At 43.7% G+C, this 16,240-nt stretch overlaps 1 protein-coding gene across 1 annotated transcript in view; it reads left to right on the plus strand.

The window, feature by feature from the left end:
* Positions 1–491: 491 nt before the first annotated feature.
* The window catches only part of mthfd1l (methylenetetrahydrofolate dehydrogenase (NADP+ dependent) 1 like), a 153,912-nt gene continuing 138,163 nt past the window's right edge, over positions 492–16,240 (plus strand). Inside the window, exons 1-4 of the mRNA XM_078230279.1 lie at positions 492–742; positions 7,594–7,678; positions 9,124–9,168; positions 15,260–15,313. Coding sequence (XP_078086405.1) covers positions 561–742; positions 7,594–7,678; positions 9,124–9,168; positions 15,260–15,313 — 366 coding nt within the window. The 5' untranslated portion in view covers positions 492–560. The remainder of the gene's footprint in view (positions 743–7,593; positions 7,679–9,123; positions 9,169–15,259; positions 15,314–16,240) is intronic.

Raw genomic sequence — 16,240 nt, forward strand, 5'->3', positions numbered from 1 at the left:
CTGGTTTCCTCCCACATTCCAAAGATGTGTGGGTTAGGTGGATTGGTCATGCTAAATTGTCCCTTAGTAGCAAGGGGTAAATATGTGGGGTGATTATGGTGAGATTGGTGAGCCTTGGTGAGATTGTGGTAGTAACAGACTCGATGGACCAAATGGCCTCTTTCTGCAGTGTAGGGATTCTAATATGATTCTATGGAGCATGTCCCCTTTAAGATGTCCCTCTTGGGACCCAGTCCCCCTTTAAGAGGGCCAGAGGGAGCGTGGACAAGGGATAGAGGGGCGTGGCTGAGGCGGAAGGGCGGAGCCAATGTTGGACCGGGAGGAAGGGGGCGGGACATATTGGCCACGCCCAATGGGGGTGGGAACGGGCCGTGGTCAAGGTAGAGGGACCTGACGTAGAAGGGGCGGAGCCAATGCTGGGCCGGGAGGAAGGGGGCGGGACTGGTCGCATCTCGTTGGGGGGGAGGAGTTGGAGGCGTGGCTTCACAACGGGGGGCGTGGCTACAGACTGGCGCGCGTTCTCCGCTCGAGCTTCACTTTGTTCCATCCAAGCTCGAGCCATGTGGATGTTGCGGTCGGCAAGGAGCCGGGGGGCGATGGTCGTGGCCGGAGCAGGAGAGCTCCCGCCCGGCCTCCGGGGCTTTGTTCAGCGGTTACCGGCCATCGGCATGAAGGAAGAGCCTGTACTCCGATCCGGACCCGGCAGCCCGCCTCCGGGCACCGGGGTGATGAGGAGCGTCAGGTAAAGCCGCAGCCTCGCCTCCCTTTCCGGCGCTGAGAGAGAGAGTTCAAAATTTCAGGCCGGTGGGAGGAAGGTTAAAGGGGTCTGTGCTAAGCGGGATAGGCTGCTAAAGAATCTGGGGTAAAGATAAGGGGTTTAAATGGACCCTGGGGTGTGAGGGAGGGGGCTATAAAGGGGCCCCTTAAAGGCGAAGGAGGGTTTAAAAGGTCCATGAGTGGGAGAGAGGGGGATCAAAAGGGTCCAGGCGGGGAGAGAGAGGGGGTCAAAGAGGTCCAGGCGGGGAGAGAGAGGGGGGGACCAAAGGGGTCCAGGCGGGGAGAGTGAGGGGGACCAAAGGGGTCCAGGCGGGGAGAGTGAGAAGGATCAAAGGATTCTGGGCTAGGAGGGGGTGGGTGAGGGGGGGGGGGTCAGAGGTGTCCTGGCAGAGAGTGAGTGAGGGGAGATTAAAGGGGTCCTGGTGGGAGAATGAGGGATCAAAGAGGTCCAGGTGGGGAGTGTGAGGGGGGATCTAAGGGGTCTTTGCAGAGGTTTGTGAGGGGGATCAAAGGGCTCTGGACTTGGAGGGGGAGGGGTGTCAGATGGGTCCTGGTGGAGTGAGGGGTATTAAAGGAATCATGGTAGGAGAGTGAGGGATCAATGGAACCTTTGGAGGGGATGAAGTGGATCAAGGTGGCTGGGGGAGGGAAGTGATGGGATGGTGAATGGGTTAAAAGGGGTCAAGGCATGGAGAGTGAGGGAGATCAAAGGGCTTCTCACAGAGGGGGGGTTGAGGGGGATCAAATGGGTCCTGGCAAGGGGAGAGGGAGCAATCAAAAGGGTCCTGGCCAATGAGAAGGATTAAAAGGTTCTGGGGGAGAGAAGAGATGAAAGGGTATGGGAGAAGAACAGGTTAAGTAGGGCTGCATGAGGTAAAATCTGTTAAGAGGGTCCTGGTGGGAGAGTGAAAGAGGTTCTTATTGGGAAGAGATTAAGATTGAGGGAGAGAAAAGGGTTAAAGGTGCCCTGGGGGGGAGATGGAGTAAGAGCTTTAACAACGCCAGGTTAAAGTCCAACAGGTTTATTTGGTAGCAAATGCCATTAGCTTTCGGAGCGCTGCTCCTTCGTCAGATGGAGTGGATATCAGATGGAGATGGAGAACAGTTTAAAGATTCCCTCGCAGTGGGATGGGATTGCAGAGGTCCCGAGTGTGCAAAAGGAGGTTAAAGATGTTCATGTGGAGAAAAAGGAGGGTTAAATAGTGGAAATGAATTACTTGGGAAAATGAGGCTAGAGTTAAAATGGTCTGTGCAATGGACATTCATTAAGCTGTGAGGTGGCCACTAGGGTGTATAAAGTGTGATTGGGCTAGAGCAGTGCAGGTGGAATATAATTTCTCTACTTTGGAAGGAAAAATGGAAAGCGATCTTTTTAAAATTTTAAATATTGGGAAATGTTGGCTTTCTGAGGAACCTGCTTGTGCATGTGTTACAGAAAGTTAACATGCAGGTGGAACAACCAATTAGGGAAGTAATTGTCATGTTCACTTTTATTACAAAGTGTTTGGAGGATAAGAGTGAAGACATTTTAGTGCAATTATATGTGGCATTTGTGAGATGGTACCTGGTGAATTGTGTACAGTCTTGATCTCCTGACATAACAAAATGCATACCACTAGAGGGAATGCAGCAAAGGTTTTCTGATTTTCAGAATTGAAGGAATTATCATATAGGAGATATGTGACCATATTCCTTGGAATCATTGAAATATATAAAATATTTTAAAAGGGCTTGAAAAGAGGAGATGCTGGAAAGATCTTTCCCCAGGCTGGAGGAATCTCAGTATCAGAATAAAGGGTCAGTCAGTCATTGAAGATATTTCTTCACAAAGGTTTGTGGATCTTTGAAGTTCTCTAGCCCAGAGTACTGTGGATGCTCAGTTGGAGTGCTGTCATGGTGTGAGATAGAAGATCAGACTTGATAACATTGAATGGCAGAGCAGGCGTGAAAGGACAAATGGCCTACACCAGCTCCTATTTATTGTATTATTTTAAGGGGATGCCTTGGGTATGCCTAGGGGAGTGGATGGGAGGATTTAAAAGGGTCATTGGGAGGGGTGGGTTTGGTGTGGTGGAAGGAAGAGATTGAAGGGTTTCTGGGGGGTGGGTAGACATGGGTTAAAAAGTTAGAATCCCTACACTGCAGAAGGAGGCCATTCGGCCCATTGAGCCTGCACCAACAACAATCCCACCAAGGTCATATCCCCATAACCCCAGGTGTTTACACTGCTAATCCCCCTGACACTAAGGAGCAATTTACCATGGTCAGTCAACCTAAACAACACATCTTTGGAGCATGGGAGGAAATCTGCTCAGATACAGAGAAAATGTGTAAAACCATACAGACAGCCATGTGAGACTGGAATTGAACCCAGGCCCCTGGCGCTGTGAGGCAGCAGTGCTAACCACTGTGCCACCTCTAAATGTTGAGGGGGGGGGGGCGCAGACTGCAGAGATCAGGCTGTGGTTTAAAGGGGTCCAGGGGTAGGTTAGAGGCCTTTAGAAGAAAGGAAAGGTTAAAATGGGTCCTGAAAGAGTTTAAGGAAGTTGGAGGGACTAGAAGGGAGGTTTAAAGGGGGAGGGGTAATAGAGGAGGATGTAGTTGGGTCCTGGTGCAGGGATTCCTTGTACATCTCATTCAGAGGTTAAAATCGCTCCTGATTACTGTCCAATGATTGTTTCTCATTTGATGGTGGGGAGGTGGAAGCTCAGCTGTGATGCCTTCCTCAGAGAATAGCCAACCCGCTTCTCTAGTTCATAGATGAAGAATTGGTAACACATGAGTGCGTGAGAAAAATTCCATCAGCAATGCCTCTGTCACATCCTCTGGATTCAAGGGGAGGGCCATCAAACAAATGCTATTGCCCTTGAGTCTGTTCCACAAGCATTCAGGCAAAACATCTACAAAATCAACATCAATGGACTAGACACTACTTCTGGATGGCCAAAAAATATCTTCCCTGCCCAGGTCCTGTTTCCTCAACTCTCGAATGGCAACATTCCTGGGAAGACAAAGAAAACAGTTCAAAGATGCTCTGGAGTTCTCCTTGAAACATGGTGGCACTGACCTTAATGACTGGGAGGAGTTTCCTAGCAATCATTCAAAATGGCAGCAGCTTGTCCATCAAGCTGCATCACACTTTGAGTCACAACACCTTAATGTTGAGACAGATCAGCAGTAGGAAGCAAATCCTGTACTCGGGATGTCATGCCCCATGTGCCCAAAGATTTGTGGCTTCGGAAACTCTCAATTCTGGGATGTCACCCATGAATTGAGCGACAGTCAAGATGAACAATAGTTGCTAGGTTGAGTCTGGTTCTTGAGGGAGGAGTAGAGGAGATTTGGGAACAGGAAAGAAAGCTGTACATTTGGGCAGTGATTAGACTTTCCATTGGAAAGTTGAGAGTTAAGTGCTGATGATTTAAGGTTAGTAAGAAGTCTCACAGGTTAAAGTCCAACAGGTTTATTTGGCAGCACAAGCTTTCAGAGCACTGCTCCTTCATCAGGTGAGTGAGGACTTGTGTTCACAAACAGGGCATATACAGACACAAACTCAATTTACAAGATAATGGTTGGAATGCGAGTCTTTACAGGTAATCAAGTCTTAAAGGTACAGACAATGTGAGTGGAGAAAAGGTCAAGCACAGGTTAAAGAGGTGAGTATTGTCTCTAGCCAGAATAGTTAGTGAGATTTTGCAAACCCAGGCAAGTCGTGGGGGTTACATATAGTGTGACATGAGGCCGTCCTCATGTGTGCGGAACTTGGCTATCAGTATGTCACACTATCTGTAACCCCACGACTTGCCTGGGCTTGCAAAATCTCACTAACTGTTCTGGCTAGAGACAATACTCACCTCTTTAACCTGTGCTTGGCCCTCTCTCCACTCACATTGTCTGTACCTTTAAGACTTGATTGCCTGTAAAGGCTCGCATTTCAACCATTATCTTGTAAATTGAGTTTGTGTCTGTATATGCCCTGTTTGTGAACACAAGTCCTCACTCACCTGATGAAGGAGCAGCGCTCCGAAAGCTTGTGCTGCCAAATAAACCTGTTGGACTTTAACCTGGTGCTGTTGAGACTTCTTACTGTGCTTACCCCAGTCCAACGCCAGCATCTCCACATCATGATTTAAGGTTAGACAGGGCTTGAGAACAGTGGCATAGTGCTATTATCACTGGACTAGTGATCCAGGGCAAGACCTGGGGACCCATGGCAGATGGTGAAATTTGAATTCGAAATTTTAAAAATCTGACATTGAAAGTATAATGATGACCATTGTCAATTGACATAAAAAAACCCATCTCGTTCACTAATGTCCTTTTAGGAAATAAAATCTGCTGTCCTTACCAGGTCTGGCCTAAATGTAACTCCAAATCCACAGCAATGTGATTGATTCTCAAATGCCCTCCAAAATGTAGTTGGTGTGAATGAACTTTTAAAAAAGTACAGTAATTGTATTTGAATTGCATAATAAAAAGCAAATCATTATCTTTACAACGATTCCAATACAGCAATGTCTTTAACAAGGAAAGAGACTGAAAGAATTAGTATTTCTATCCATCTATTCACGACCTCGAGTCGTTTCAAAATGCTTCACGTCCAAATAAGTCCTTTTGAGGTGCAATCACTGCTGTAATATAAGGAATGCAATGACCAATTTGAACATGGTCAATTCCTGCTAACAGCAATATAGTAATGATTGGATGGTCTGTTTTTGTGATGGTGATTGAGGGAATTGATGCAATATTGAGGAAAAAATATTAGCACAGGCATTGTGGAATCTGTATGGCACAAGTTATGAAATGCCAAGGGGCAAAAAACATTTGTCGAGGTGGTATACAGACCACCAAACTGTAGTGGTAATGTTGGGAGTAGCATTAGATAGGAAATCAGAGATGCATGTGTCTGCATGGGTTTCCTCAGGGTGCTCTGGTTTCCTCCCACAGTCCAAAGATGTGCGGATTGGCCATGCTAAATTGACCCTTAGTGTCAGGGGGATTATCAGGGTAAATGTGGGGGTTACGGGAATAGGGCCTGGGTGGGATTGTGGTCCGTACAGACTCGATGGGCCAAATGGCAGCCTCCTGTACTGTAGGGATTTGATGAATATTCTGTTCTATGGATCTGTAATTATGGGTGGCTTTAATCTGGATATAGATTAGGAAAATCAAATTAGTAATAGTACAATAGAGGAGGCATTTCTGGATATGAGATGGTTTTCTGGACCAATATGTTGTGGAACCAACAAGGGAACAGTCCATCATGGACTGGGCATTGTGCAATGAGAAAGGATTAGTTGGCAATCTAGTTGTGACGTAGTTGATTCTGAGATCAGGGTCCTGAATCTCAATAAATGTAAATATGAAGGTATGAGACATGAATTGGCTATGATGGACTGGGAAACATTGCTGAAAGGAAGGACAACGGCCAGGTAATGGCAAGCATTTGAGGAACTAGTAGGTGAACTCCAGAAGTTGTTTGTTCCTGTTTTGCGCAAGAGTGTTAAGGGAACTGTGGCCAAACCATGGCTTACATGGGACATTCGAGATAGTATTAGATTCAAAGAAGCATACAAATTGGCAAGTAAAGACCTGAGGATTCAGCAAAGGAGGATCAAATGATTGATTAAGAAGGGGAAAATAGAGTAGGAAAATAACCAGCAGGGAACATAAAACTGACTGTAGAAGTTTCTATGGGTATGTGAAGAGAAAAAGATTGACAAATACAAATGTAGGCCCCTTACAATCAGAAACGGGAGAATTCATAACGGGGAACAAAGAAATGACTGAGGAACTAAATTCGTACTTTGCTTCTGTCGTTTCAAAGGAAGACATAAAAAATAATGTGCCAGAAGTTCTGAGAGAAACAAGCTTTACTGAGAAGCTGAAGGAAATCAGTATTAGTAGAGAAATGGTTTTGGGGAAATTGATGGGATTGAAGATGGATAAATCTCTAGGGCCTGATAATCTTCATCCCAGAAGGAAGTGGCCCTGGAAATAGTAGATCCATTTGTAGTTATTTTCCAAAATTCTTTGAACTCTGGACAGGTTCCTACAGATTGGAGGGTAGCTAATGTGAGCCTGCTATTCAAAAAGGGAGGTAGAGAGAAAACAGAGAACTGTAGACCAGTGAGCCTAACGTCAGTATTGGGGAAGTTGCTAGAGCCTATTATCAAAAATTTCTTGCTCAGCATTTGGAAAGCAGTGATATAGTCAAACAAAGTCAGCATGGATTTACAAAGGGGAAACCATGCTCGACAAATCTATTGGAATTCTTTGAGGATGCAGCCGGTGGATGTGGTCTATTTAGACTTTCAGAAGTTCTCATGTAGCAGACTACTAAGTAAAGTTAAATGCATGGAATTGCGGTTCGTATCTTAAGCTGGTTGGCAGGAAGGAAGTAGAGAGTTTGCATAAATAGCTCTTTTTCTGATTGGCAGGCAATAACTAATGGGTTACCGCAGAGATCTCTGTGGAGCTGCTCCATTTTACATCATCTAAGTTTTAACCCAAACTGCGAGTGAACCCCATTCTGACTGCAGTTTAAGAGGAGTGAAGGAATCTTGGCTCAGCTTTGCTGCAGAGTTACTTGGGTCCCAACTCCAAATTAGCACTGGTCCATGTGTGACCACAGTGTGCTTGCACTACGTTTGTGTAAATACAGTCCATGATATAGATGAAAGGAGTAGGTTGAAAATTAATCCAAAGGAAAATGGAAGGTGTGTTGGGCATTGACACAATGCTTGTTTTTCTCAATGGAGATGATTACACTTACGTAAAAACTAACTGAACATATTTGTTGAACTCTCTCTCTAGGCAAATAATCCTGAGTTGTAAAACAGAATTGGCAGCTTTGCAGAAATGTGAGCCACAGTTTCATCCAGGGCTAGCCATTGTTCAGGTCAGTTTTCAAGATTCATGAAAAGTAAATTTACTTTGTTAGATTTATTTTTGGTCAACAGTCAGAAAGTATTTCAGTCCTTAACCTGCCTTGCCCTTACCCTTGGTGGTGGTTTACTTTGGTCTCTGAAACCCATATTTTTGCTGTTATTAAACACCTGACAGTGCTCATTTATCAGGGCATGGGCCGCTGGCAAGGCTGACCATTTATTGCCCAATTTTGGTTGCCCTTGCCCTCTAGGCTACTTGTGAGGGCAGTTAGTATATAGTCACATTGGCATGGGACTAATGTCACCTATGGGCCACGCTGGATGAAAGCAACCGGTTTCCTTCCTTTTAAGGATGTTAAATAAACCTGTTGGATTTTTAATGATTCCTGTTCTTTAATTGACCAAGTTTCATGTAAGGATAGTCAGTCCAGTAATATAACCACTACGTTAAGGTGCTGATGATAACCTGACAATATAAAACAAACCGGATGCAGCTGATTAAGCTGCCTCTGGATTCAGCAGAATCAGTGAAGGCTTTAAGAAGGCAGCACCAGTTGTGTGTTGGTTAAATGCACATCAGTTTGGCAGATAGATGCTATATTAACTGAATCATAATATAAGACTTGCATTTATAAAGCACCTTTCACAACCTCAGGATCCACTTTGCATCTAATCAAGTAACTTTGCAGTGTAGTCACTGTTGTAGGAAATGCAACAGCCAATTGATGCACATGAAGATTCCACAAACTGGGGGCAATAAAATAAGTGACCAGCTTGTCTGTGCCATTAATGTTGGTTGCGGGATAAATATTATCCAGGAAACTTATGTTCAATCGAAAATACAAATGCATCTTGATTTAACATTTGATTTGAAAGAAGGCCCCATAAACATTGCAGTGCACTCTGTTCTGCCGAGTCTTTATGTTTCAATCTCTGGAGTGAGGCCCAAACCCAGGATTTTCTGACTCCGAGGTGGAAGTTCTACCCACTGAGCCACCATTGACACACAGATTCCAATAGCTTAAGGGGTGGAATTTTACGGCACTGTTGTGGCAGAGCTAGAAAATGCAACATTTTGGCAGGACTGAAAGAACCCACTGACGGGAGGGGCTGTAAAATCCTGTCTAAAGTTTTCAATATCATCTAGGTCCTGGAACTGCATACCAGTCTCACCAATGTGCCTTTGTTTACAGGAGACAGTGTAATGTTTCTTGGTCATTAAAATTTATTTCCTGCATGCACAAAAATTCCACTTCCATCAAATTAAATATTGGTGAATATGAGATTTTCTGTAGTTGGGTTGATCGCCATCCTATTGCTCCACCATCCTGCTCAGTAACCTTCAGGTAAAATTATGTTTGTGGTTTGTGCATGTTTTCTGAAAAGCGATAATCACATTCATTGCAACTTGCAATATTCTTCTGTTTTTTTATAAGGGTAATTATTTTCCCTCTAGATCACAGATGATGATATGTTGGAGGTCAAAAAGATGGCAGAAGAGGTGAGTTTTCAATCATGTTCAAAATGTTGGGACTTGAAACGTCATTGTTAATCATTTGCACACTAAGATTGTCACTTAATTTTACCTAATTTTTCTCTACCTCAGTGAATTAACAGATAATCTAATCAACATGTTTGATCACAGGATCGTATGGCAGAAGAGGACCATTTGGCCATTGTGTCATTGCCAGCTCTGTCCAGTGGTCCTATTTCCTGCACTTGCCCAAGCCCTGCACGTTTCTCCTTTTCCAAATATATATTCAATTTCCTTTTGAAATTCACTGTACTTCCACTAGCCTTTCAGGTAGTGCATTCCTGATCATAAATTGTAGAGAAATTAATGTTTCTCTTCATTTCCCTCCTGGTTCTTCTATGAATTGGAATCTGAATCAAACAACTTCACTCTCTTGTAACTAAAAAGCTTTTCTCTTTCGCTAACTTCATCTGCCTTCATGATTCTAGCCAAAGAAAAGTGTTGGAACGTTTCCAATTTTCCTCTTTGAAAACAAATTGAATTTGATTCCCAGTTCTAGTCTCCCTTATTGAAATCTCAGTTCATGGGCCGTTTGTACCTCTGCTGCTGGATTTTTCATTGGCAAGTTCATTGGTCTATTGTAAGCATGTTTCTCGGCTTGGGGTGTCAATCTCTGCATCCAAATTCTCACAGAACAGCGTCCCAAAATGTGGATGCTGGACAATGGAGTTTTTTGTCATCTGCACACTAACAGCAGTAGTCAGGACTTTCGCCTGATGTCCTACATTGGCCAGTACTGTTCCATAACAGATGCTATTTAAATTTCACCCACTCCTCGCTCCACTGACACCTACTCCTTGGTTAAAGCCAGTGCAAATAACTGTTTGCTCATCCAAATGGTGCAATCTTTCTGGACGACTCATTGTCTCACCTTGTTGAGTAACCTGAATGGATTCAAATGCCCTTTATGCATTAATCTATTCTAACAGCAATGCTCCTGTAATATGAGAGTCCTGTGAGGGCAGAATCCCTGGGAACTGTAGCTGCTGCCCCCAGGCTGGCATGTGCTGTTGTTTTTCTTCTGTTTCATTCTTCTTTTATTAGCCCATTGACCACATACCTTGAATGCATTGTTCCCTGTTTCCTTCCATCAATCCCGACCCATCCTTTTGTAATTTTAATTTATTTAACATTGCCCCTTAAACTACATTGTTCTAATAAAAATAGATCCAAATTTTTGCATCTTTGTGTTGTCTGGATATTAAAAGTAAGTAGGTCAGCCTCTGTGAAAATAGCATACATGGGAATGTTCCTAGGCAGGGTGTGTCGGACATTCACACGTGTACCTCCCCAATTGTCATTGCATCTTGTGTTGTGGGCTGTGTGAGGGGGGACCTCCGATCTCGACGTTTTTTTTTGCTAGCCACTAGATGGCATGGACAGATAGGAAGTCACAGAACTTGAGTTACAAATGTCCATAAAACGATTTAAGATTTTTTTAACCATTCAATGATTTTCAAACAAAGGTGAAAGTTATTAGGCTTGTTGTGTCCACGCTGGATCTCTGCAAGTCCCACTCCTCTGACTTTTAGCCCTGCAGATAGTTTTTTTTCTTCAATAATTATCCAATTCTCTTTGTAATGCCATGATTAAATCGGCCACATCACATTATGATTTGATTTGATTTATTATTGTCACATGCATTAACCTACAGTGAAAAGTATTGTTTCTTGTGCGTTATACAGACAAAACATACCGTTCATAGAGAAGGAAACAAGAGAGTGCAGAATGTAGTGTTACAGTCATAGCTAGGGTGTAGAGAAAGATCAACTTAATGCAAGGTAAGTCCATTCAAAAGTCTGATAGCAGCAGGGAAGAAGCTGTTCTTGAGTTGGTTGGTATGTGACCTCAGACTTTTGTATCTTTTTCCCGAAGGAAGAAAGTGGAAGAGAGAATGTCCGGGGTGCGTCGGGTCCTTAATTATGCTGGCTGCTTTGCCGAGGCAGCGGGAAGTGTAGATAGAATCAATGGATGGGAGACTGGTTTGCGTGATGGATTGGGATACATTCACGACCTTTTGTAGTTCCTTGCGGTCTTGGGCAGAGCAGGAGCCATACCAAGCTGTGATACAATCAGAAAGAATGCTTTAATGCTCTCTATGGTGCATCAAAAAAGTTGGTGAGAGTCGTAGCTGACATGCCAAATTTCCTTAGTCTTCTGAGAAAGTAGAGGTGTTGGCAGGCTTCCTCAACTATAGTGTCGGCAAGGGGGGACCAGGACAGGTTGTTGGTGATCTGGACTGCTAAAAACTTGAAGCTCTCGACCCTTTCTAGTTGGTCCCCATTGACGTAGACGGGGGCATGTTCTCCTTTACGTTTCCTAAAGTTGATGACAATCTCCTTCATTTTGTTGACATTGAGGGAGAGATTATTGTCAGCGCACCAGTTCACCAGATTCTCTATCTCATTCCTGTACTCTGTCTCATCATTGTTTGAGATCCGACCCACTACGGTGGTGTCGTCAGCAAACTTGAAAATCGAGTTGGAGGGGAATTTGGATCTTTCCGGATCCTGGATCCTAACCCGCGCATTAAAACAAACAACCTTTCCTCAAGTTGGTTCTTCTGCCAAACACCTTTCTGGTTAATGGTAAGCCACCCCCAGATATTGATGATGCAAGATTCAGCAATGGTAATGCTATTGAATCTCAAGAGGGATGGTTAGCTTCTGTCTTGTTTGAATAGATCATTGCTTGACATTTGGCATAAGTTACTTGCTACCCATCAGACCAGGCCTGAATGTTGTTCCAGCCATGCTGCGTTCGAGCACAGACTGCATCAATTTCTGAGAGTTTATGAATGGTATTGAATACTGTGCAACTATCTACATTTCTGACCTGACGATGGAGGGAAGGTCATTGATGAACCATCTGAAGATTGGGAATGGGACACTGCTCTGAGGGAATCCTGTAGTGGCATCTTAAGACGGAGGTGGTTGGTATCCAACAACAACCCCCATCTTTGTGCTGGTATGACTCCAGCCAGTGGAGAGTTCTCCCTGATTCCCACTGACTTCAATTTTACTAGGGCTCCTTGATGCCACACTTGGTGAAATGCTACATGATGTCAAGAGCAGTCACTCTTACATCATCTCTGAAATTCACAACTTTTGAACCAAGGCTATAATGAGGTCTAGAGCTAAGCGGTTCCTTTGGAATCTAAACTGCTTATCCGTGATCAGGTTATTGCTGAGGTTAAGTGCCATTTGATAGCACTGTCAAGACAATGATGTCCATCACTTTTGTGAGTAGACTGGATGATTACTGGCTGGATTGGATCTGTCTTATTTATGGACAGAACATACCTAGGCAATTTGCCGCAATCACCTTCTAAACTCAGGACTGCTATCATCTCGAAGGTCAAGGGCAGCAGACACATGGGTACACCCCCACTGGAAGTTCCCCTCCATGCCACTCACCATCCTGACTTGAAGATGTATCGCTGTTCCTTCACTGTCGCTGGGTCAAAGTCCTGGCACTCCCTCCCTATCAACACTCTGGATGTACCTACTCCAGAGGGGCAGCATGGGTTCAAGAAGGCAGGTCATCACCATCTTCACGAGGGTGATTCAGAATAGGCAATAAATGCTGGCCTAGCCAGCAATGCCAGCACATCCAGTAAATGAATAAAAGGAACATTGTCAGCTCAATGCCAGTGTTGTAAGCTGTAATAGAACCACTTGTCTCGGAACACAGTTAGTTCTAAAGCGCAAGTGTTCAGTACTACTGTAGGAATGTTGTCAGGTCCCACAGCCTTTGCCATATCCATTGTTTTCAGCCATTCTCTGATAACATATGAAATTAAAGGAGTTGACCGAAGAATGCCATTCTGGGGATCTGAGGACAGGGATGGGTTATGCATTCAGCACTTCAGGCTGAAGAGGAATGCATAAACTGTAACCTTGTCTTTTTCACCAATGTGCTTGTCTTCCCTATTATTGAGTGGAGATGTTTATAGAGCCTTCTCCTCGCTTTCATTGTTTAAACTGTCCACTGCCATTTGTGGGCAGGGCTGCCAATCTGATCTGTTGGCTATGAGAGAGCTTAGCTCTGTCAATAGTATGCTGCTTCCTCAGTTTAGCATGTTTGTAGTACTGTGTTTTGGTATCACTAGGTTGGTACCTCATTTTGAAGTATGCCTAATTCTGTTCCTAGCATGCTGTTCTCTGCTTCTCATTGAACCAGAATTAATCCCTGTCAGGGCAGTAATTCTATTCGGTAAGGGTGTCCAGACATGTTGAGCTGGAATGGGTAAATTGAATGATGGAACATGTTCAAGGTAATTAATGACCATCTTGCTGTTCTTATCATAGAATCCCAAAGAATTCCTACAGTGCAGAAGAAGGCCATTTGGCCCATCGAGTCCACTGACTCATCAACAGAACATCCCACCCAGGCCTTGTCCCTGTAGACCCACATATTTATCCAGCTAATCCCCTAACCTACACTAAGGGCCAATTTAGCCAATCCACCTCATCTGCACATCTTTGGACTGTGGGAGGAAACCGGAGCACCCGGAGGAAACACATGCAGACACGGGGAGAATGTGCAAACTCCACACAGTCACCCAAGGCTGGAATTGAACCCAGGTCCCTGCTGTGAGGCAGCAGTGCTAACCACTGTGCCATTGTGTTCCTGTAACTCTGGTCAGTATGCTTTAAAGGGGTCAAAGATGCTGATAAATACAAGTGTAGAGAGAATAAATGATTATAAAATTCTCTACAGGAAAGAAAAGGGAACTTACATTTATACAGCATCTTTCCTATAAACCAGATGTCCTAAAGCAGGGTTTCCCAAACTTTTTGAGCTGCAGAATTTCTTCTCCTAATGACTTCCCAAGAGCATTGTGGAGCCCCAAACATTCTCATAGTGTCGCGCTCCTTTTTTTGCCATAAAATAGATGCAAACACAGAAATCAAATGTAAGCAAGTTTTTTTCTAGCTGTCTCTATGCATTTATCATCAGTAAAACGTTATTATTAATAACTGAAAGCTGACCTTCCTGTCACCTTCAGTGTGAGGAATGGTGCTGCTCCCATTGCGCATATAACCGCTTGATGTCAGGGGTGATGTTGGAGAGCTGGATTCTTATTTCAGTTGTGGCATTCAGTTGACTCCTGTTTTTTGCTTTTGTAGCTGTGTATCGGGAGGAACCACTTTCACACAACTGTGTTGAAGTAAAAGGAAGCAGCTCACAAATGGCTTTTCGGATACTCATGCATTAAGCTGCTCCAACAATAAGTTGAGAAGCAGTGATTCAGTGCAGACTCAGAAGTCATGTCAATCAGGCTCTCATAATCGTGCACTGATAAGTCACCTGGCCTTTCTGTCAGTGCAAATGGGTTGTGAACCCACATATCATGCTCATCTGACAGAGAGAAGTATTCCAACAAAGAAGAATGCAAGCCACACAGGTGCTGTGTAATGTCACTGAAAATTTTCTCATCGGGGTGGAATTAACTTCAGTGAGAAAGTCATTCAGTCTCGGAAAGCAGTCAAAGAGCTTATTTTCAATGCACAACGTCCAGAGGCACAATTTCCTCAACAGTAATGTGGGAAATTAAGCAGCTAATTCATTCACGGCATACCCCCCACCAATCCTGCCAATGTGATAATGACCAGATCATCATTTTTTTAATCAAGGGATGAATATTGGCCAGGTCACTGGGGATTTCTCCCCTTTGAAATAGTATCACATGAGCATTTACATCCACTTGAGAGGGCAAATGGTGCCTTAATTTAGCATCTCATCCAAACTGAGGCACCTCCCTCAGTCTAGCACTTCCTCATTTTGCATTAGATCTGTCAGGCTTGATTATGTTCTCAAGCTTTCAGTGAGGCAAACTGTGTTTTGACATATGGACGAGAATGCTGCCACTGAGCCACAGCTTACATTTGACCTAGTGCTAAATGGTTTAATTTCATAAGCTATATTAATTACTAGATAATTTTAAAGGAAACTTCTACTCTAAAAGTGCTATAAAATGCCAATATTTATTTGATGAATGTTCTTAATGTCTTAAGATCACTTTTTTTTTCTTTTTCTTTTTCCTTTTCCTTAGGTTGGGTTACGTGTTGTGCATATTTGTCTGCCAGAAGGAACTGCTACAGAAAAGGTGACTGAGTTTACTGACATTCATTATTTTGATGTGCTGGTCTCAACTTTTTAGTTCAGGTTAGAAAATTGGGTGCGGTGTAAAATGGGTAGATGATTTGCAATTGCCTGATAATAGGCAAAATTACTTCATTCCCATTCAGACCTTAGGCTGGTTACATATAATTATACAAACTGTAAAGCACAGCTAGATTTGTATCATCGGTCTGTTCTGCCGTTAATGCTCCATACAAGCCTCCTGCCATCTTACTTCATTTCACCCTATCGCTATTTCTTCTCATCCTGTTTCCTCATACACATGCCTAGCTTCTCAAATATAGTTGTGTTCTTGACATCAGCTGCTGCTTGTGGTGATGTGTTCCACTTCCTGAGTAAAGAAGATTTTTCATAGTTCTGGACTCTCCCACCAGAGGCAATATCTCTACATTTAACATGTGGCCCAGGTCATAATTTTAAATCCTCTTTCAGGTTACCTCTCCTTTCTGGAGACAAGATTAACAACCTGTTTAGGTTTTCTTGTCAACTCTGGGATCATCCTTGTAAATTTTTGCACTTTGGAGACCAGAACTGTGCATAGAGCTTGAAATGTGGTCTGACCAAGGCTCGATACAAGTTTGAGGTAAACTTCTCTGCTTTCCGATTCTATTCCTGTAGAATAGGAGAAAAGCTAATTTTTGAGTTGGAGTTACCCACTGCAAATGTTTTGGAAACTACTAAACTTGACTAGTCTAATTCTCTCCTGGCTGCTTTTCTGCTTTTCACCCTCCATAAACATGAACTCATCCAAACGTGTTACAAGTCCACTTTACTCATTATTTCTGAACTTGTTGATAAACATTGGCTCCCAGTCTGACAACGCCTCAAGTTACAAGTTCTCAACCTTGTGTCCTTTATGATTTCATCCCTCCCCCTCTCTGTAACCTGCTTC

Source organism: Mustelus asterias, chromosome 15, assembly GCF_964213995.1.
Source record: "Mustelus asterias chromosome 15, sMusAst1.hap1.1, whole genome shotgun sequence".
Taxonomy (NCBI): Eukaryota; Metazoa; Chordata; class Chondrichthyes; order Carcharhiniformes; family Triakidae; genus Mustelus; species Mustelus asterias.